A 21,544-nucleotide genomic window follows, 5' to 3' on the forward strand; every position below is an offset into this window, starting at 1 on the left:
TGATTGATATGTAATTATCCGATAGATTATTAATCATAATGTGAGCTAAATAATTATTAAAAAAATAGATAATTATTATTATTGAACAGTAGCTGCAGCTCGAAACCCGGGTCTCGTCAAAAGTAAATTATCAAATCAAACGTCGTAAAAGAGAAAAGCTGGTCACTCCACCCTACTAAAATCTCACCATCATGACTTCCTTTCTGGACTAAAATACCCCTGAATGTGGTAAATTTTGGGCATATTGGGTAAATTTTTACACACTTTGTTGTCGAAAATGCCCCTGCAATAGTTGGATTTTAAATAGTTTGGTCCATCTTCTGGCCCAATCGGAGGAGCGCGGCATTGACCGTTCTTTTGATCGTTTACGCATCTTAAAGCTGCCAAAAGATACGTGAGTTGTATCGTCGCAGAACAGCAGATTGTGGGACTCGAGAACGAGAGGAACAGCTCATTACGTACAGCCTAGCTACTGTAATTCTTGACGTATATAACCCCAAAATCATATATATATATATATATATATATTTTTTTTTTTTTTTTTTTTTTGATCTCTTGCGTTAAAAATATGCACATTTTAGTTCGCACAAAAACAAGGCCATTCTTAATTTTTAATTGGGATAAAAATTAATGTCTACCGTGAGTATCGTAGATTAATCTTCCCATGAATAAATAAATTACTCGGACATACATACATTAGCATTGTACATGAAGAACGCAGAAATCGATACTTGGATCTCTTAATTTGAGATCAAACATACAGCTAAATCCAGGGAGCGATATCCGATATATCATTATTAGCTACTAATTTGTGCGTCGCACGTGGTTCCAGGGGCTGTTTCGTATTTCATTAAAATATAGGAGTTGAATTGAAAATAATCAAAAGATAGACGCTAATCTGCAATAATATAGGGTGCGAAAAGAAAACCCTCACAAACTAGAACAGTAGAACTCAACCCGATCTGATATCCGCATCCGACCCGACTCGAACCCGTTCAGATCTAACCCGTCTATATTTCTAAGCTGCAGAGAGAGGAAAGGAAGAAAGATAGGAATATAGAGAGAGATGGCTGGGAGACTGAGCAGCGTCGGATCTCGGATCCTTGGAGGCAACGGCGTGGTCGCCCGATCAGCTTCTGGCTCCCTCCTCACCCGCTCCGGCTTGGGCCTCCCCGTCGGCAAGCATATCGTCCCCGACAAGCCCGTACTCATCCCAAACCCTAACCATAACCCGCCATTTCCTTCTTCCCTTTTATTTTTATATCTATTTCAATCTTGTTTGATTCCTTGATTCTGTATAAATCCGTCAATTGTAGGTCCCGACTCACGACGAGCTGGTTTGGGATAACGGAACACCCTTCCCTGAACCCTGCATCGACCGCTTAGCCCCCCATATCGGCAAGGTAACCATCGATCTCAGTAGGGTTAGGGTTTCTTGATTCTTGATTCTTGATTCTTGAGAGGATTGCTGGGTGATTGCTGGACGATTGGTTTCAGTACGAAGCGTTGGCGTGGTTGTGTGGAGGATTGGGCTTCTTCGCCTCGCTCGGATTGCTCGCTGTCTGGAATGACAAGGCATCCAAGATTCCCTTTGTGAGTGCCGTCGCGTTCTTCCCTTTGTCTTGATTTACTTTTATTTTTCTTTGACGCACTTTATTTTGGGGTTAGGCAGTGCTTAATGCAGGCGAATTGAGTTACATTAGTCAAAATCTTTGATTTATGAATGGCGTTTTGTTGGGCTAATTTGGTTTCTTGATTGTCGGCATAAGATCGTGTTTGTAGGCAATAGATGTTTTCTTATCGATCACTAGTCATTTATTCATCCAGTTATTTCGTCACTGTCTTTTGCGTTGGACAGGTGTTGCCCAAATTTGATGAAAGTTATGTTATCTTTCTAATCTTACCCCAATTTCCTAAGCTGTACTTCTATTTAGAGATGAAAGTCCTCTTTGCACGATCTTATAGCTCATTAGTTTGATTAGTTCACAAGGGTGCGACTTTGGTGGGTTGACAATCAGTAGAAGCTAGAACTGAAGGGATTTACCTAGGCCGCTGAAGTTGCAACTCAAGATCTGTTGGGATGCTGATTCCTGTCTCATTGTTGACTTATGCTTCGTTGAAAGATAGGAATGCAAGTTTTATGCTTCCTAGAGCCATTAAACTCTGCTCCGTTTGTTTTCCCCTAGGGTTAATCTATTCAGTCTCTATTACATCCCATAGATATGGCATATGGTACCTGAACTAGCTAAAAAAGTCTAGTTGTCATCTTTCTCTGTTTGAACTCTGTGTGCCATGTCAATCACTTACCTAATTTGTGGTTGAAAAGTAATACTCGAGTATTCTATTATTATTACTTTTATGATAGATATTTCATTATTATTTTTATAGACTTTACTAATCATAAAAATATAAGACTCCCTTTGTTGAGTAGAGTTGATCATCGGACAGGCTGGGCACTCGTTCGATAGCCCACCCCCCGAATGGTTTAGGGTAGGCTAGAATAGCCATTACCGCTCGTTGGCCCATAAGAGAGTAGGTTGGCTGAGCCTAGCTGAGCTAGGCTTAATGGGCGAACAGGGACCTCACCGCTTTCTTTTGCACCATTGAAGCCTGTTATTTTCCTCCTCGTTTTTTTGAGCTCAAGCGCAAGCCGCAAATAGGAATGTCATCATGCCGGGGAAGGAATTATCCCTCGCCCAAGTCTCTTCAATCTGGCCATGACCGCACCTCCTCCTATAACTCCAATGATAGCACCTCCTCCTCCTTCATGGGCCTCCTCCTCTCCACTGACTCCGACTCCTCCCACCCTTCTTTCGTCACTAAGGAAGAAAATTCCAAACTCTCCTCTTCATCCTCATTTCTCTCCACTGCCAAATGCCTCCAGTATTTCTCCTCCTTCGCCACTCGCTTCTCCTCTGTCTTCCTTCGCTGCGGCGTTAGAAGGAATGACTTCTTCGCCCCCTTTTGACCTCGACGCCAAGAAGCCCAACTCTGCTAGAGCTCCTATCCTCCTCTAATCCATAACGACACCTCTTACAACAGCCTTCCACTCCATGCAACTCGTATAAGCTAGAAAAGAGGCCACGTCAGCGTTGTCATGACCATGCGACGAGAGGAGGCCACAAACCCTAAATGGCTAAATCTCTAATGTGTCGAGTCAGACAAAAACTACTGTAATCTGAGTGGGGCATATGGGTGGGCTTTCTGGTCGGGCCGAGCCAGCAAATGGTCGGCCAGTGTCGCCCATTAGCAATTCAGGCTTAACCAGGTCCAAACTGGGCCAAACATGGGCGGGTTAGGCCGTACGATCACATCTATTATTGAGTCCTAGGAATTTACTTTGTGCATAAGGCATGAGATTTATTTAGAATTTTATCTTTCTCAGATGATGGAAAGTTGAGATTATAAATATATGGTTGGGATGCATGGCAAGCTTATCCTATCTAAAGAAGATTTGTTGGGCATGGAAATTGCAACTCAAGATTTCTTGAGATGCTGATTCCTGTTTCATTGTTGACTCTCTTGAAATATAGGAATGCAAGTTGTATGCTTCCCTCGGTCCATTATATTAATTTAGTCAGTCTTTATTACCAAGGTTCCCAGTATCGGGATCGGTATCGGTATCGGCCGTCCAGAAAAACGATACGTATCGGCCGTATCGGTCGTTCGTATCCGATCAGACTATTTTTTAATTATATAAAATTCTAAATATTATTTAAAAATGCAGAAAAATTTAGAAAAAATGACAAAAAATAAGAAAACAAAAATTACTCACATATGAAGTCTAAAAACTTTAAAAAAATGTATTAACTTATTCAAAATTTAAAACTTTGTTGAATACCGAGCTGGTTCTCATAAATTTCTATAGTCTTCATCATCATAATCACTATAAGTTTGTAAATATTGATGTCTGAGACCTGATGCTCCAAAAAGTGATTTCATCATACTAGTCATATTGTATGGATCTTGTTGTATGACTTGCGTTTGAAGAGGATAATAACCAGCATTTGGATCTTGTGTCTGAGAATACTGAGGATACTGAGGATAATAACTAGCTTATGGATCTTGTGATGGCTCTAAACAATAAATAATCGATGTACCATAATCATAGGAACCAAAATGCATCTCATGACGACGTTGTTGATATGTATATATATCTTCAGTTTCTCTGTCTTCACTCCTTATGCCTCCTTAACTTTCCTCAACAAATGTAGATGGAACGATCTCACCACCATATGTATCATCAGGACTATGACTAGTACTAGTAGGTATGCTATCTCTCGCTGCTGAATGACTCGTACCAGCCTCTGCTCTCGTCGTGGTCTCTCCTAATATTTCATCTAACCATGGGTTATCTCTGTCATCTAATAACCTGTCCTCTATTTCTCTGATCCATGGAGTCAAGGGGTCTTCTTCATCAAAAACATGATTTAAATTAATCAGTTGTTCATTTTCTGCCTTTTTTCTTAAATTTCTCTCCCTCAATCTCATATTATAATGACAAAAAACTAATTTCTCCAATCTTTCCATTCTTAATTGGTTGCGTGTTTTTGTGTGGATTAAGGATAAAGTAGTCTAATTTTTTTCACACTGTGATGAAGACACAGTTTGACTTAAAATCAAATTTGCTATTAGCGTCAAATTTGGTGTCTCCTCCCATCCATAAATAGACCACCATTCAGCTGGAGTGTTATGAGATATAGCTGCAGCAATTTTAGCAATACTGAATTGCCCAGCTCTCAATCTATATCTCTCCATCTAAAATCAGAAATATATTATTAGCTTATTGATTATATTGAAAGTTAAGACTTGAAACAAATAATAATAAAATTATTTAATTGAATCATAACTGACTTCTTTATCGCACAGGATTTGTTTATGAATATCGGGCTCAAGCTTGCTGATTACCTTTCTAACCCCCAACAAGACTTCACTATCATTATTGACATTTTTAAAGAATTAAAATCTTGGATTAAGAAAATACCCTGTAGAAATTTAAAATTTGTAAGCATTTAAATTTTTAAATATTCATAAATAAAAGTAAATTAAAACTTAAAACTTAAAACTTAAAAGCATGCTTACCAGCAGCGTATATATCTCTATGTAGTTGTTTGTTTTATCTAGAATCAATCATCTTTCACCACTTCCTATAACTTTGGCCCACATTTTTTTTATTGATTCTTTAGCTATGTCCATTTCCTCATATAAGAAATTCATCTCAGACTTGTCATCACTGTCTACAAGTCTTAATACTTTGACAAGATGCTCAAATATTGCGGTGGCAATTGTAATATTATCTCAAAATGTATTTCCAAGAATTATATTTTTCAAAGTTTCACTTAAAGATTTATCTTTAGGTTTCATATTCTTAATTTTCATAGACCACTCCTGTGATGTAAACATCCGCATAATATCATCATTGTAGCGCATGATGTTATCCAAGACTAAAAAATGAGTGGCAAATCTAGTGACGCCGAGTCTGATGATCTCCCTACCACCAGTCATCTGCCTGAGTAAATTAAGAATCCAACCATGGTTATATATAAAATTTGTTAACCTCTGACCTTCACATATGATCATATCAGTTTCAGGCTCTTTTGCAATATCCTCTAACATCAGATCAATACAATGTGCAGCACATGGCGTCCAATATAAATGAGGTCTTTTAATCATCAGTAAATTTCCAGCAACTTTATAATTTGCCACATTATCAATAACCACTTGGACTACTCTCTTTTCACCGATTTTTTGTATCACCTCATCTATCAATTGACAAATATAATCTACATTTTTGAAATGAGCAGTAGCATCCACAGACTTCAAAAATATTATCCCCATGCCAGAGTACACTAAGAAATTAATTATATTTCTTCTGTTTCGTGTACTCCACCCATCACATATCAGTGTACAACCAAATTCATCCCAATACCGTTTAAATGTCTTAATATAAGTATAAAGTTCATCTACATCTGAGTCAAGATATTTAGTAGCAATATCATTTAATTATATTTCTCATCTCTTCCTCTTCTCTATGCATATTTCTGCTCTCTTTCATTGCCCTCCTCATCTGTCTCTCCTTATCCTTCTCACTTTGCTCATTGCTATCATCATTAATATGTACAGGATTATGCATTAATTCTTCACGAATCATTGACTCTTTTTGTTGTGTAGATTGTTTATCCTTCTTTTTGCCAATTAAATGAGTCAACATCTGCTTTCTAACTTCCAAAGACATTTGAGTGCAAGCTGCTACATTTCCTTGTCTTCCAGCTAAATGTTCTTTCAAACGGTTGACACCATTACTCATTTCCTTTCCACACTAGTTGCATTTAGCGCGTCTTTTATCTTGCCCAATAGTGCTGCAATGTTGCCACCCAATGTCGGTATCATATGACTTCTCTTTTAGAGCCATTGATATTTTAGCTCTGCAACTAAAAAACATAAATAAAAATCAAAATAAAATATAAAATAATTTAAAATTATAACCAGGTGCTGCTGCTGCTCTACTGGTAGAGAAGTCTCTGCTGCTGAGCTCTGCTGCTGCTGCAGCTCCCAGCAGCAGCAAGCATTGCTATTGCAGCAAGCTGCATCTTGCTGCAGCAGCACCTGCTACAGGTGCAGGTGCAACTGCTGCACAATGGAAAAAAAAAAACTGAAAAAAAAAATTACCTAAGGTCGTCAGAGAACGTCGCCGGAGGTCGAAATCACCAGAGACACGGAGATCTACTCACTATTCAGTCACCGGTGAGAAATAGAGTAAGAGATCCGTGAAAAAGAGAGAAAGAAAGAAAAGAGAGAAAGAAAGAAAAGAGAGAGAGAGAGAGAGAAAAGGGAGAGAGGCAGGTGGGGGGTGGTCGGATCAACAAGCATTGCTGCTGCAGGTGCAGGTGCAGCTGCTGCATAATGGAAAAAAAAAAACTTACCCAAGGTCGCCGGAGATCGAGGTCGTCGGAGAACGTCGCCGGAGGTCGAGATCATCGGAGAAACGGAGATCTACTCACTATTCAGTCACCGGTGAGAAAGAGAGTAAGAGATCCGTGAGAAAGAGAGAAAAAAAGGAGAGGTGGGTCGGGATCGGCCGAAACTGGGAACCTTGTCTATTACATCGCATAGAATGTGAGATCAGTTTTAGGTTTAAGTAATTAGAATTTGAATTAGACAAGCTTTAATATCTGTTTTATATGTATGAATCTCTCCTACCATGTGTCCATATATTGGCTTAGACGTTGCCGAGTATTTTTTAATATTTTCCAACCATTGCGCTATAACCATTATCGTGCAGAAATGGAGAACTTTATTTTAAGTAGTCTGAACATTTCTTTTTCATCAATAGAGAAGCCTAAAATATTTGTAAGTGGATTGATGAAAATTAAAAGTTGTAGTAATTGTCAACTAAACTATTAATGTCCACCAGGGAAATCTTATATTTCTTGGAACAGATTATGCTTCATGTTGCCAAACAAGTCATTGCAAAATTCTTTCCTCTCTAATCTGAATGGAAGAGCCTTCTGATTGACCCTTGTATGAACATTTAGGTACTTTGTTTTTCAGTAATATCTACTGATTGTGTTCTATCTAGTGAGGAGCTGTGTAGGGCACCATTGTTCTGCGTCTTTCAATTTTTATTGGCTAACTTATTATTAGACTCGTATCTTTTGTTCTTGCCCTCTTTATTTGTTACTTTTACTGTGACACTGCACCATGTCAATGCAATGGTTTTTCTGAATGAATTGTTTGACCTGATTAAATGCAACAAAAATTGCCATGTAATTACAACAGTAAATTATCTACCATTACATGCCATTCTATACATAGTTATATGATGTGCCAACAGAATAGCCTATAAAAGTAGATTGAGAATCTGCTAGGTTTTGCTAAACAATGCACTGAGAGCAGATTCATTTGGTTTGGTTCTTGATTCTCGGGTTTTGTATATCAACTGAAAATTTGATAAAAATCTTTGGAGGATTGAGCAGAATTTAACAGCATATATTCACACTGGTGTGATATCCCTGGGTTTTAAATTTCTAACTTTAAAGAGAGAGGAACTGTACGCTCCACTATTTTTCACAATTTAAGCTCATGGAAATTATGAACAAATGCCTAAATTTGTTCAATTTATTTTCACAGTAAAACAGGAATTGCCAGAGATTCAACCAACTGCTCCCCCTATTAGTGATTCATGCAGGGCACTGCATAAAACTGTGGTAATGGATTGCTGAACTTATTTACGGTTGCTACTTTTTGTATTTGCAGGCACCAAAAGTTTATCCTTATGACAATCTGCGTGCGGAGCTTGGTGGAGAACCATAGAGAAGTTCCTTTAACCAGTCAGTCAGTCAGTCAGTTTCGGTAGTGTATTATTTAAAGCTCCCTCCCTTTGAATTGACAGAAATAACTTCATTAGGGATAATGGTTGTTGTTCCCTTTTGGTTTCTCCTTTGTGATTATGATGATATAAACTGCACCTTGTTGTGAGGAATTGGAATTTCCAACCACATTCGGCTGCAATAATGCATCTCGTTCCTGTACACACCCGGAATAACAATTTTCACTTTGCAAGTAGGTTCAAGGTTTTGCATTATTGACTGTGTCTGACCCTCTGTGGTTTTCTGCAACGCTGATGTAGAAAATCTTGTGGAATTTCCATCCCCCAAAACTCTTGCCTGCTGTAGATTTATCTCCCTGCACTAAGCTTCAAAATTCATATAACCGATAAATGTTACCATTAGACATCAATCTGAACCGCAAATTGAAGAATATTTTTCTTGTTTTCAACTTTCTTTCAATCTCCTCCTCAATTTCCTCTTCCATCAATATCAAACTCAATATTATGATAAAGACAGCCGATGAGAATCTTGAAACAGTTGGATGGGCATGCATGCCATTGCCAGCTACAAATGATAGCAAAGCTCCAAACACGACCCATCTCTTCACCCCGTCAACTTGCATGTGCCAGCCAGCCTTTCCTCTTCAACATCTACACTAACCTCCATTGTACCATTCTCACCACCTCTAAACCCATAGCATAATAATAATTACATTCTTAGCACAACTAAACATCATATATTCTTTTAGCACAATTCAAACTATCTAAAATACGACCAATAAATATGGCTAACTATCCAGGACTTAGATTTATACTAAACATAACATTAGAGTACTTTGGCAAGCCTCCTAAAGAAGCCGATGTTTGCAGTCTACTCGATGATGCCGAGGCGGCTGTCTGCCTTTGCACTGCCATCAAGGCCAACGTCTTGGGCAAGTGTCTATCACGACCTTAGCTTGCTAGCTCCTCAACTAGTGTGGCAAGAATGTTCATGTTAATTCTACAGTAGTGTACGTCATTTTGGGTGGAATTAGGGTCCAGTGCGAGAGAAATCCACCTCTAGTGCATTGTGGAAATTAAAGAGATATTTGTTTCCTGTTCCTACTCATGCATGTCAATGCTTGTAATCACAGTTTGGTTCTTTAGAAAACTCCAAGGTTCAAATCTGGTTCTTTCTCATCGTTTTCTATCATTTTAGTACTACACAAGCCCAGTGTGTCACTGCCACTCCTGATACCCTTAGACTTGTTTACTTGCTTAATTACAAGATGGATGAGTCCTATTTAGCAATTGAAATCGCTAACTCTATATGAGATTGGAGGTAACAAACAAAAGAGGTTCACGCGTTACCTTTGGGGACTGAGACGTCGATCATTGATTATAATAAGAAATTCAAGTTAAAAATAATACATTTGATCAGATAAAATTGCATTTATTCTACATTTTCTTTTTTCTCGAACTTGGCCTATTCGTTCCAGACAAAAAGCCTTTGATCGAATTGATCCTCTAACAAGTAAACTACAATATCAAACATTTATGCGCTTTTTTTTTCAATATAAGTAATTAACTATATGCAAGATATAAAAATTTTGGAGAAACGTAAATAAATTATTTTTTTCTATTTTTTTTTGGGTCTGGGAATCAAAGAGAGCTCTCTGATCGAAAGCATCTCAGCCGACACTGCACTCTCCTGGCACTTCCCCATGATCAAAGACTCGAAGAGTCACACTAGTACAAAAGAACGGCATGCATTTGTTTTAGTGAACTAGAAAATAGTTCACGTGTTAGCCTAATAATTCACTATAAATCCTTGAGTCTAGCTAAACCCCTCACATTACATTCATGGCCACCAAAACAATAACAACCCTGGTTCTACTCATACTGCTCTCATCGGCGGGGATGCCGCCGGCGATCGCTTGCGACTCCTGTTCAAACCCAAAACTTACCGCGTCGCATTCTCACCGGCCGCGGCATGCGAAGAAGCCGCCAATAATTCCGCCGCCTATCGTCGTACCGCCGTTAATCCCGCCGCCGGCAACGTGCTCGTTGGATATATTGAAACTAGGATTGTGTCTTGATGTGCTAGGTGCATTGGTGCATGTGGGCTTGGCTAAGCCAGTAGAGGATGTTTGCTGCCCAGTGCTTGAGGGATTGTTAGAGTTAGAGGCTGCATTATGTATGTGTAGTGCTATAAAGCTGAAGGTGCTCAATTTGGATATATACATACCTTTGGCATTGCAGGTATTGGTCAGTTGTGGGAAGGATCCACCTGCTGGTTATCTATGCCCTCTCAACTAGGTAGGTTTGTGTAGTTTAAGAGTGGCTACATAGCTGATTAATTTCCTCATGCTAGGATTAGGGTTAGGAGCTGATTTGTTAGCATAATAGTTAGATTACTCTTGCCCAATACGGTTTTTAATTCTAAAAAAATGATTTGGGAGATGTTTTGGATCATGTTTCAACTGAATGAGTGCTTCAAAATTAACTTAATTATTTTAGTTTTTATTTTTTGTTTTGTTTTGTTTTTATTTTTTAACGTAGATTCTATAATAAACAATACTACAGTTAAAATAAAATAGTAAGTCCAAGAGCACAAAATATATAAAAACAGTTAAACCTAGCAAATTCACAAGCACAGAAAACCTCGAGTTAGCTAGCAATTTCGCCAATCAGACAGTAAATTTCTAAAGGCATGAAGATCAAAGATACTACGACAGTCTAAACCCTATAGCAAGAGTTTAGTAAAGAAAAATAAAATCATGATCCCCTAAAAGACTAGTGCCTTAATATGATCACAATGCCCAATATATTTACTAATTACTATTTTACTGATATACCAAAAAAAGTGCTATATATTAAATCTCTTTGTACTGTTATAAGGCGGCAAACTTTGGTGGCAACTAGTCATTTATTATATATAAGTTGACAGGAAACGATAAGTAAATGGGAAATTACTAACAAAGTATTAGAAAGTTATATATATATTAAAAAAAGTTAGTTAATTTTATAAGATGGAAGTGCCATCGAAGTTGGTCATTGACGTATTTTTGTACTAATCTCTTTTTTTTCTTTTTTTTATCCCCAATTAATTTATTTATCATGGGCTGCGCTTTGTGGAACAGCTTACGTAACTTTATGAATTGAAAGCTAAATATATATTATATCGCGAAATCTTTGTCGAAGAACAAAAAGACTTGATAAGTAATTTAATTATAATTGAAACGTTGAAGTCAATCGCAACAGTTACATCAAACCCCCGGCATAACAAATTAACAACACGTTCAAATACTAGCTAACTGCTTAGTTATACCATTACTTTATAGCTACTACACTTAAACGAAGACCAACAAAAATTGAATAAAACCTGTATTAAGCTTAGCAATATTCTTGAAAGAAGCAACTAAGGGCATTGGAAGCCAGTAGGAACTTTCTTCCCGCAGTAGTTGATGAGCAAGCTGAGATCAATGGGGAGGTTAAGATTGATGCCGAGTATGTTCGCTTTAAGAGCGGTGCAGAGGCAGACGGCAGCCTCGAGGTCCGCGAGGTTCTCGATGAGGGTGCAGCATGGCTTCTTCGGTGGCTTCCCGAGCTCCACGTTGATCAGGCCATTGAGTACGTTCGCACACACCCCAAGCTTCAGTGCATCAATGGGGCACTTCCCCTCCGGGATGGTCGGCTTCGGCCTCGGCCTCGGGCACGACCCACACTCGCAGGATCCGCATGCAGTGGCGAGTGCGAAGATGAGCAGCAGATTGAGAACGAGGAAAAGGACAGCTGATGCCGTGGCCCTGGATGCCATGGGTGATGGATATGGTTGCATGGCTATGGCCAATGGCTAATGGCTATTCTTACGAGAGGTAAAAATAATGGCTAGTAGAATGATAAACGGACTCTCGATCTCGATGGGTATTTATAGAGAAATACGTATTTCAGACTAAGCTCCGAACTTTATTTTAGTTTTAAATTTTTAAAAAGTAAATTAATTAGATATAAAAAAGATATAAAAAAATATTTGGTTCTTATTCAGTTCTTGAATCAGTTTAAAGATACTAACTAATTAATTATTAAAAATAATTTTTATCTGTTGATAAATTAAAAGGTATATAAAATATTTTACATATGTAACTAGATTATATGATAAAAAATATAATTTAAGTATTTTCTTATTGATTATTCTTATAGCCATTTTTTAATAATAGGAGTAACAAATTCTATTAATTTATTTTTTATAAAAAAAATAGATAGCTAAGAGAGAGAAATAAAATATGACTGGGTACTCTTAGATACTTTCGGTTAATTTTATTTAGTATTATTTAATTTCAATCGTTCAATTAGAAAAGAAAAATTAATAATTCTTATTAAATAAAGAAACCCTAAAGCTCAAAGCAGGAGGTCATACTTCTAATGATTTAAAAAAAAAAGTTGTGGTACGATCTATGCATTGAATGGTTGGAAAGGAAGAAGGATTAGCCGTGTGGAGTACTTTGGCAGTGGGAATGGCCAAAGTTTTAGCTGGCAGGAGGAGGATAAGAGTATGTTTTCGGAGCGTTGGGGCCTTTGGGCGGTGGATAAGCTGCCTTGTTACTGCTACAAATAAACGGTGGGCTACGTACATGGACAAATCCTTTGGAAATGGCACTTTGGACATGTTAATAAAAAGAAAATTACTTGCTTAATCCGAATATTGTTAACGATTTATGACTTGTTAGTCTAGTTGTAGCAATTGAGTCTACGAAATTTTAATATTACGACCTTTCGTAAGGCTTTAATATAGCTTTATTTGGGCTAGAAATTTTGGCTACTTCGCGTCATTTCTCCAACTGGGGACACTTCACAAGTCCCAAAATAATAAAAATAAGAAAATATAGGGTGTTTTTTAATAATTACAGATAATCTTTTGGCACCTTTGTCAATAGTCTCGCGGAGAATGTTGACATTTGTTAACACTGGTCCCATCGACAGCCTGTTCCAGTTCCAGCCATGCAACTTTACGACAAACTCCTCGTAAGTCTCGTAATTGCACTCTAGGATGCAACCTTAAGTACAAGCGTAAGTGATAAGAAGGCCAACTGGAACCCATGGCAACATTCCAAATCACGTACTACTACCACTTGATTAAAATGACCCAGCTAGGATAAAGTTGGTTGACAGGAATATATATATTTTTTATTATTATATAATTGAGACCCTACCGAGTGTACTCGTTGTTGTTAGGGGATTTATATCAAGTTGAAGATCTCAGTGTACCTTATATTTGTTTAGGAAGGACAACATTACCTGACAAAGAGAGGGATTCAATCTCCTCGATCCATTTTAGTTTTAGGTTTTAGTTTTCTTTTCTTTTTCTTCTTGCTTTCATGGGCATGCATGGGGTTGCTTGATGGTGAGCTGCATGCATGCATGAGGTGTTACGTGAGTTGGGATGCGTGGATCAGTGGATTTATGTCGGCACTTTTGATCGTCTGCAAACGCGTTGCACGAATACGGTGCAGTCGAGATACTTGCCAATTAATCCTTGATTAGCTGCCAGAATAAATATATGTGTATATGTATCTCTCTCCATTGGTTCTTAGTTGGGTTATTCTGCAGATAACCACCTCTATGTTTCGGATTTATTGTGGAAGTACCTTCTCTTATTTATGGGTGTATTTGCAAATTTTGCAACAAAAATAAAATAAAATAAAAGAAAATCAACTGCTTAGGTATTTAGTGTGAATATTTCTTTTGTTTTTATAGAAAAATACCCTTCATGGGTTTATTTGCAAAATTGGGATAAAGGCAGAAAGAGAAAAGGTATTTTTGTATTAAAAAAATAGCATATGATTATAGATATTCTTGATGAGATAACTAGATATCTGTATTTCTAAGATATCCAAATAAGGAGACCATTCATAGATTTGAAAAAAAAAAATTATAATTTTTTTAATATATAGATTAGACAAAAAGAGTTAACTCTCTTTAATAGATAAAGATCACACAGCTAAGTACATATATATATATATATATATATATATATATATATATATATAGCTCAACGCTTCTTCATTGAAATATCTATCAAATATTAATCCAATGTCCATAAAAGATTAAACTCCTAGTCTTTATTATAGATTGATGAGACTTAACTACAGTGCTAGTGATGGCTAGTGGTTTACTCTAGCTAGTAAACATTTTAAGTACGTGGAATATTTGTATTAGCGAAAGCTTAATTTGCACATATAAAAGTCGCAATTTTTTTTTCCTCCTTGCTAATAATAGCCATGTTTTGCACATAGTAACATATCAACGTGCCAAGTTAATGATATAATGCTTGCCAATGCCATAACTTCTAAATCATGCATCAATACGACTAAACAAATCAACTTTTATTGATGCTTGGTTAAACGTTTACAAACAAACCCACTCACTTCACCGCTTCTCACACAATTAAGTACAAGAACGTACAATCCAAATCAAGCAGCATGTCCCATTGAAGAAGAATCCCAATATTCCACACGACAAACTAACAAATTAAGCATAGGTAAGAGTAATAAAGCCACTTCAATTAAGGGCACTGGAAGCCAGAGGGCACCCCCTTGCCACAGTAATTAAGGATCAGGCTAAGGTCGATAGGGAGATTAAGCTTAATCCCGAGAATATTAGCCTTAATCGCAGTGCAAAGGCAAACAGCTGCCTCGAGATCAACGAGCCCTTCGAGAAGAGAGCAGCATGGCAACTTGGGTGGTGCTCCAATCTTAGCCTTGATCAAGTCCAAGACATTTGCACAAACACCTAGCTTAAGTGCATCCAGTGGGCACTTTCCATAACTCCCTGGGGTTGGTGTGGGTGGTTTAGGGCTTGGTGGCTTTGGGGTTGGTGGCTTTGGGGTTGGTGGCTTGGGGGTTGGTGGCGTTGGGGTAGGGCAATAGCTACAACCACTTGCTAGGGCAAAGAAGAGAAGGTTAAGGGTGAGGAAGATGGCAGCTGCTGATGAGGGCTTTGATGCCATGGCTACTTATATTCTTAGCTACCTCTTTGGTTTTAACAAGGTGTTTGTGATGAATCTTCTGGTGTTGGTGTCAAGTATTTATAGGCTCAAAGTTGAGTGTGAGGTTGCTAATGGCCACTCGTTATGACGAACGAGGACAAAGTTAGGGCCTTTCAATAGGTTGTGCGATCCGTGAACCTTCGGTGGATGTGGAATTTAATTAGCTGGTTAGTTAACAAATTTGTGGTCTTTTTTATTGTCTATGGATCTATTTCCATATCTCTTTACTCGTTTTTTATTTTTCCTCTTTGTCACGTACTGGTCCATTATTATGCATGCAAGACAAATGAACATGCAAAACAGTTTGCACTGGGCCCTATTTTGGAGTGATACTGATCGATCTATGATCTCATGAAGAAGATATCTCAGACTCAATTACCATTCCTGTTACAATATTTTGGACAAGTGCACCATTCACACTTTAATTCTGATGGCATGAAATTACGTAGATTTGTGAACTATTAATTAGGAAAGTAAATTGTAAAATTACTGAACAAATGATTAAGTTCTTAGGATTTTTTTAGCCACACATGCATAGTCGGCAAGAAATAAATTCACCAAAGTTCCCACTTCTCTCTCAGAATAAGTTTAGGAAACTTATATTAATTATAAGAGATACATCCAAAATAGTTGGTACTTCAAACATATATCATATATGGTGCTTTATTGATTTGATGAAGACGCTAATGTCCATTTCCAGGATGTAACATACATATATAAAAGATTCTGGTGTCCCTAATTCAAATATTATAATGATTAGCATTATTAGTTGTTGCTTAGTTTTGCCACCTCGTAAGACACTTGCATGTACGTACCAAGTGTATACCACTTGGCTATATGCAAGTTGTGATCAAAGTTGCATGCAGCTAAACTAATCCAAGTTAGAATATTCCCATGAAATTTTGGGATACCAAACGAATTAATTAGTATATAAAGGTTCCTTTAACGCAAATCGAGGAAAAAAATATTATATTAGTACATTTTGTTCTGTTTAATTACATAAGCATATCAAGCTAAATTATATAAATGTACTAGGAAAGACTTATTTTTAAGGAAACAACAAGAAAGTACCAATAAATAAATAAAAAGGTAAATTCGCGGTTAGAATAATTAAGTCAGAGGTAAACAAAATCGAATTTCTGTAAAATTAAGAATATTGTAATTATAGAAAACAGTAAAATCGCTATTATGAGGCCCTCAATAATTGAGATTAATTTCCACCGAAGACCAAATTATTGTGAAATTAAAAATAAAAAAAACAGTATCTTTAGACCATTTAAGGGAATCTCCTGTGAAATGTAGAACGATATAATGCTTAGTGCTTCTTTGTTTCTCTTGGTATGCAACTCTTAATTCACATATCATCCATTATGTCAAGGACCAAATTATTATCAGGAATTTAGATGATTTCATACACAGGATATTTTAAGGGCTAATATTTAAAAAGTGTTGTTATTATCATATCTTTTTCGCTGTGTACTGACGTATTATTTGACGGTGGATGATGTAATTGATAACTGCATATGTAGGGTAACATTCCATGTCTTAAAGTTGGGCAGGATTTAATGTGGGCTGTCCGGGTGTTTGCCTAGATGTGATCGATAGAGGAGTGAAAAAAGAAGATAATATTCGTCTATTTAAAGAATACAAAACTAAATTTTGATCTACTGATTTATTCATATAATATTGATCAGAAACTTAATATTATGAGGATATTTGTATTTAAATCGTGAAGAGTTCAGATTTAAAGTGGAGGCAGTAATCCACATGAAGACGACGTGTATCTAATTAAAACTCATAATGACTTTTTGGTATTCTATAAAGAAAAATTTCTCTCCAGTACTATTTATGCTTGGGTCGATGGATTGAGATTTGATCTATCTCCTTGGACACTTTTGCGCATCGAGATGAATATTTCACGTCGGTGCCAGCAGTCGGATCGTGCAAATTCAAGGGTTCTAATCATACTCGAAACTAAATATAGGAGGTCGTTGGATTATATGTGTATAATTAATGGATTACTGTATGCCTAATGAGATCGGTACGCATTAAATCTCAATCAATTAGTTTTCATCATATACTAATCCCTCTTGTTCCTGTTTAGTCTCCTTCGTTTCGGAAGATCATTATCAGTATAAATTACTACGCGTTTGGCTTTTCTTGAACGTAATAAATCCTCAGCAAAACATAGCTTATGAGAAGATGATTTTATTGAATGAAACGAAGAATTGAATCTCTCACTTGCCACAAAGTGGCTTACAACTCAATACTTCAACACAAAAGTTGCAATAAAAGGAACACTAAGAAACGACAAGTCATAACAGCAAAATAAATTTTAAGTGCAGCACTTCCAAAACCAACAGCAATTAAGGTGACGAGGAGCTTGAGCACTTCAAATTTAATAAGGGCACTTGAACCCAGCGGGGACCTTCTTGCCACAGTAGTTAAGGATCAGGCTCAGGTCAATCGGAAGGTTGAGCTTGATTCCGAGCACATTGCCCTTGATCGCCGTGCAGAGGCAGACGGCGGCCTCGAGATCGACGAGGCCTTCGAGGAGCGAGCAGCATGGCAACTTGGGTGGTGCGCCAATCTTGCCCTTGATCAAGCCCAAGACATTTGCACAAACACCTAGCTTGAGTGCATCCCTAGGGCACTTACCATATGAAGAGCCTGGTGGTGGTGGGCATGGAGTGGTTGATGGCTTCGGTGGCTTTGGTGCAGGTGGTGGAGGGCAATTGCCAGCAGTGGCAATGGCAAACAGGAGGTTGACGGCAAGGAAGAGGGCAAGCATTGAAGCCTTTGATGCCATGGCGAACTATATAGCTAGATCTAGTGCTTCAACTAAGTGTTTGTGATGGTCTAAGTTGGTGCTGAGTTAAACTACTTTTATAGGCCAAGGAGGAGAGAAGGGTAAGTGTGAACTTAGTACGAGCCAGTTGTATAGGAAGAGCAAAGACAAAACTTGGGCATGTGGGCAAAGATTCGGTGCATGGGATGGATGCTATTAGTTAACTAAGAAATTAGCTAGTTTTATTTGTCATTAGTGGTGATCTATTTGGCCTTATTAGTGCATTTGTATTCATGCAGGACAAAACATTGAGAACAATTCGCACAAGCAAAGCAGTTGATCAAGCAAAAATGGATTATATTTTGTGACTATATGGAGGTGGGAAATTTTTCGAGCTAAATATATGCAGGAAGGTCACATTCTTTTCAACAACTACCGCTAGCATTATAAGTAGACTACTTTGGTGTGCATGCAATCTGTGAGCAAGTGTTACACCTAATAATGACCACCTAATAGTATTAGTTAATTAATCAAAATTATTCATAACGACCACCTAATAGTGTTTGGCGACTTGGTAAGCTGCTGCAGATCGAGTTGTAATATTCCTGACGAATTGGATTGTTTTGGATCGGATCTTGAGTTATTTCCATTTGTGGAAAGATTCGCAAGTACGTAAGATGGACTATTTTATGATCGAGATCTTGAAAGAGAAATCATACTAAGCTTATTTTTAGTTTAAGCAATTAATTTCATATGATATTGGTTGCGCTAAGATTGTTATTTTTTTCATATTTGATTGAACTAGAGTCAAATTTGAATATCTGAATTATAAATAAAATTGTAGAGAATTGAATAAATTTTTCACCGCATGTAAATAAAAACCGATTGAATTTTAAATGATAACAATATAATAAAAATATACATCTATTTGATATATTTATTTTATTTTTATCGTATGAAAATCAATCAGTATTATTTTACATACGTTGAAAAGCTTAGTAAATCTTTTTCAATTTTATCTATAATGAGAATTTTTAAATTCTACCTCTGATTTATATAACTAAAAAATAAAGATCCCATAAAACTGAGACAAAACATGGGAAGCAAAGCATAATTTCCCCTTTATTAAAATTGAAATTACATAAGCTTAATAACGATGGATTTAAAAAGGGAAATAGGATTTAATATGCAGACATAGAAGAATTTAGGGCCAATATTTTGAGAAACTGAGATCAAATGCAGATATAGAGACATAGATTTTATTCAACAAATTAAGAGAACCAAATCTAACTCACTGCAACAAAGCTGATCAACACTTACATAATTCAAGTACTTGAGCTGAATAGTACTGAATACAAGTACAAAAGAACGACACTTAAGAGAAAATTACGATAAAAGAAACAGCATTCCCAAACCAAATCCATGCAATAATTACTGGAGATAACTTAATCACAGTGTAGTTAAGGACACTGGAAACCAGAAGGAACACCCTTTCCACAGTAGTTAAGGACCAGGCTAAGGTCAATAGGGAGATTAAGGTGAATCCCAAGTATATTAGCCTTAAGAGCAGTGCAAAGGCAAACAGCTGCCTCGAGATCCACGAGCCCTTTAAGAAGAGAGCAACATGGCAACTTGGGTGGCACACCAATCTTAACTTTGATCAAGTCCAAGACATTCGCACAAACACCTAGCTTGAGTACATCCACTGGGCACTTACCTGAAGAAGAAGAAGAGCCTGGAGGTGGTGGGCATGGCGTCGATGGCTTTGGAGGCGGAGGTGGAGGTGGAGGGCAACTCTTCCAGGCATCGGCAAGTGCCAAGAAGAGGAGGTTAAGGGTGAGGAAGAGGGCAACTGAAGCTGAGGGCTTTGATACCATAGCTTAATTATTGCAACTAATATCAGTTTGCAAGTGCTAATTTGTGATGGTTTAAGGTGGTGTTAGTGCGATTTATAGACAAAGGAGAGGGGATTAAATTTATGTTATGGGCATTGTCGCTGTGCAACTCGTGAAGGTTCGGTGGATGGAATGTTGCTAAGCTTTTTAATTCAATAAAGTTGTTGGATTATTTTATGTTATTTTTCTTCTACGGTAGTACGTATAGTCAATTATTATGCATGCAAAACAAAGAGAAGAACAAAAAACAAAAACAAATAGAAGAGTACGTACAATCAAACGCATATAGAGAATCTCCGGAGGATCAAAGGAGAAGATTGCAGCGAGGAGATAAAATATCAGGGGCTTTTTTCCAAATAACTACCTATGTTTTGATTTTATTGTAAAAAAAGCTACGTATCGTATTAGATTGACAAACCGGTACCTCGTTCTTATGACATAGTTGGGACCATATTCTAGACATCTTGAAGGATGTTTTTTTTTCTTCTAATAACATATAGTACCCAGAGAAGATTCCAAGGTCTAATATGCATAAAAAGAAAAACCTTATAATACAGTACATTAATTAGATAAGGAATAACGAGGGAGTCACTGTTTGGTGTACGCACAAGTATTAGATAAAATTAATAATGAACTCCGAATATCTGGAAATTAAAATATCTTTTATTCAACACACCGATGGCCAAGAACAACAAATTAATGCAACGGAGTACAACGAGGTGAGAAATTAATTAAAACAAAACAAACTGCAAACTTCCAAACCAGCACTGCAAGTAAACAATGGATGACGATGATGCGATGCCTAGAAACCTGAGACCCTTAATAGCATTTGAAGCCGGTGGGCACACCCTTGCCACAGTAGTTAAGGATCAGGCTCAGATCAATCGGAAGGTTGAGCTTGATCCCGAGTACATTGCCCTTGATCGCCGTGCAGAGGCAGACGGCGGCCTCGAGATCGACGAGGCCTTCGAGGAGCGAGCAGCATGGCAACTTGGGTGGTACACCGATCTTGGCCTTGATCAATCCCAAGACATTTGCACAAACACCTAGCTTGAGTGCATCCCTAGGGCACTTGCCATAAGAGGAGCCTGGTGGTGGTGGGCATGGAGTGGTTGATGGCTTTGGTGGCTTTGTTGCAGGTGGTGGAGGACAATTGCCAGCAGTGGCAATGGCAAACAGGAGGTTGATGGCAAGGAAGAGGGCAAGCATTGAAGCCTTTGATGCCATGGCTTAACAGGAATGCTATAAAACTCTAGTGATTTCAAGTGTTTGTGATGATCTTCATTGTCGATAGTGTGAAGTATTTATAGCCAAAAGCATTGGCGAAGTTAATATATTCGCCAGATGTGAGCAAGTATCACGACAAGTGCATGTGAAAGGGTTTGGGCCGACTGCGATCTCTATTGCTGGCTATAAGAGTTTATTCAACAAATTGGAGTTTTTTTCTTTTCCTTTTATCATTTGTTTTTGAGCCACTTGCCCCATTATTGCTCATAAGCATATAG

At 37.6% G+C, this 21,544-nt stretch overlaps 7 protein-coding genes across 8 annotated transcripts; 2 read left to right on the plus strand and 5 right to left on the minus strand.

The window, feature by feature from the left end:
- The first annotated feature begins 998 nt into the window (after positions 1 to 998).
- Positions 999 to 8,584, plus strand: LOC140793558 (NADH dehydrogenase [ubiquinone] 1 beta subcomplex subunit 8, mitochondrial). 2 transcript variants are annotated; one of them, XM_073145084.1, is made up of 4 exons: positions 999 to 1,204; positions 1,317 to 1,403; positions 1,498 to 1,593; positions 8,257 to 8,584. In XM_073145084.1, exons 1-4 carry the CDS (start codon positions 1,067 to 1,069, stop codon positions 8,311 to 8,313), a joined length of 378 nt encoding a protein of 125 aa, XP_073001185.1. In that variant the 5' UTR covers positions 999 to 1,066; the 3' UTR covers positions 8,314 to 8,584. The 2 variants fall into 2 exon arrangements, with proteins under 2 accessions (XP_073001185.1, XP_073001186.1); XM_073145085.1 differs by having other exon boundaries at positions 1,003 to 1,204; positions 8,131 to 8,584.
- Positions 8,585 to 10,228: 1,644 nt separating this feature from the next.
- LOC140794381 (36.4 kDa proline-rich protein-like) lies at positions 10,229 to 10,627 on the plus strand. Its single transcript, XM_073146393.1, has one exon. It carries the CDS (start codon positions 10,229 to 10,231, stop codon positions 10,625 to 10,627), a length of 399 nt encoding a protein of 132 aa, XP_073002494.1.
- Positions 10,628 to 11,523: 896 nt separating this feature from the next.
- LOC140793932 (putative lipid-binding protein AIR1B) lies at positions 11,524 to 12,206 on the minus strand. The gene has a single exon (XM_073145710.1). It carries the CDS (start codon positions 12,147 to 12,149, stop codon positions 11,730 to 11,732), a length of 420 nt encoding a protein of 139 aa, XP_073001811.1. The 5' UTR covers positions 12,150 to 12,206; the 3' UTR covers positions 11,524 to 11,729.
- A 2,467-nt stretch (positions 12,207 to 14,673) lies between these two features.
- LOC140793434 (14 kDa proline-rich protein DC2.15-like) lies at positions 14,674 to 15,380 on the minus strand. Its single transcript, XM_073144911.1, has one exon. It carries the CDS (start codon positions 15,315 to 15,317, stop codon positions 14,874 to 14,876), a length of 444 nt encoding a protein of 147 aa, XP_073001012.1. The 5' UTR covers positions 15,318 to 15,380; the 3' UTR covers positions 14,674 to 14,873.
- Positions 15,381 to 17,548: 2,168 nt separating this feature from the next.
- Positions 17,549 to 18,239, minus strand: LOC140794456 (14 kDa proline-rich protein DC2.15-like). Its single transcript, XM_073146490.1, has one exon. The coding sequence runs from the start codon at positions 18,163 to 18,165 to the stop codon at positions 17,755 to 17,757; it is 411 nt and encodes a 136-aa protein (XP_073002591.1). The 5' UTR covers positions 18,166 to 18,239; the 3' UTR covers positions 17,549 to 17,754.
- Positions 18,240 to 19,381: 1,142 nt separating this feature from the next.
- On the minus strand, positions 19,382 to 20,210 carry LOC140793437 (14 kDa proline-rich protein DC2.15-like). Its single transcript, XM_073144912.1, has one exon. The coding sequence runs from the start codon at positions 20,019 to 20,021 to the stop codon at positions 19,605 to 19,607; it is 417 nt and encodes a 138-aa protein (XP_073001013.1). The 5' UTR covers positions 20,022 to 20,210; the 3' UTR covers positions 19,382 to 19,604.
- A 472-nt stretch (positions 20,211 to 20,682) lies between these two features.
- LOC140793225 (14 kDa proline-rich protein DC2.15-like) lies at positions 20,683 to 21,413 on the minus strand. Its single transcript, XM_073144592.1, has one exon. The coding sequence runs from the start codon at positions 21,264 to 21,266 to the stop codon at positions 20,859 to 20,861; it is 408 nt and encodes a 135-aa protein (XP_073000693.1). The 5' UTR covers positions 21,267 to 21,413; the 3' UTR covers positions 20,683 to 20,858.
- Between the last annotated feature and the right edge of the window lie 131 nt (positions 21,414 to 21,544).

The sequence above is a fragment of the Typha latifolia genome, chromosome 8 (genome assembly GCF_019914945.1).
Source record: "Typha latifolia isolate L0001 chromosome 8, TyphaL0001v2, whole genome shotgun sequence".
Lineage (NCBI taxonomy): Eukaryota > Viridiplantae > Streptophyta > Magnoliopsida > Poales > Typhaceae > Typha > Typha latifolia.

Bases quoted from the DNA above. Each gene is read 5' to 3' on its own strand.
- LOC140794456 (XM_073146490.1), bottom strand. From the start codon at position 18,165: ATGGCATCAAAGGCTTCAATGCTTGCCCTCTTCCTTGCCGTCAACCTC.
- LOC140793437 (XM_073144912.1), bottom strand. From the start codon at position 20,021: ATGGTATCAAAGCCCTCAGCTTCAGTTGCCCTCTTCCTCACCCTTAAC.
- LOC140793434 (XM_073144911.1), bottom strand. From the start codon at position 15,317: ATGGCATCAAAGCCCTCATCAGCAGCTGCCATCTTCCTCACCCTTAAC.
- LOC140793558 (XM_073145084.1), top strand. From the start codon at position 1,067: ATGGCTGGGAGACTGAGCAGCGTCGGATCTCGGATCCTTGGAGGCAAC. The intron at 1,404-1,497 runs GTAACCATCGAT...GATTGGTTTCAG, and splicing joins TAGCCCCCCATATCGGCAAG to TACGAAGCGTTGGCGTGGTT. The intron at 1,594-8,256 runs GTGAGTGCCGTC...TTGTATTTGCAG, and splicing joins AGGCATCCAAGATTCCCTTT to GCACCAAAAGTTTATCCTTA.
- LOC140793225 (XM_073144592.1), bottom strand. From the start codon at position 21,266: ATGGCATCAAAGGCTTCAATGCTTGCCCTCTTCCTTGCCATCAACCTC.
- LOC140793932 (XM_073145710.1), bottom strand. From the start codon at position 12,149: ATGCAACCATATCCATCACCCATGGCATCCAGGGCCACGGCATCAGCT.
- LOC140794381 (XM_073146393.1), top strand. From the start codon at position 10,229: ATGCCGCCGGCGATCGCTTGCGACTCCTGTTCAAACCCAAAACTTACC.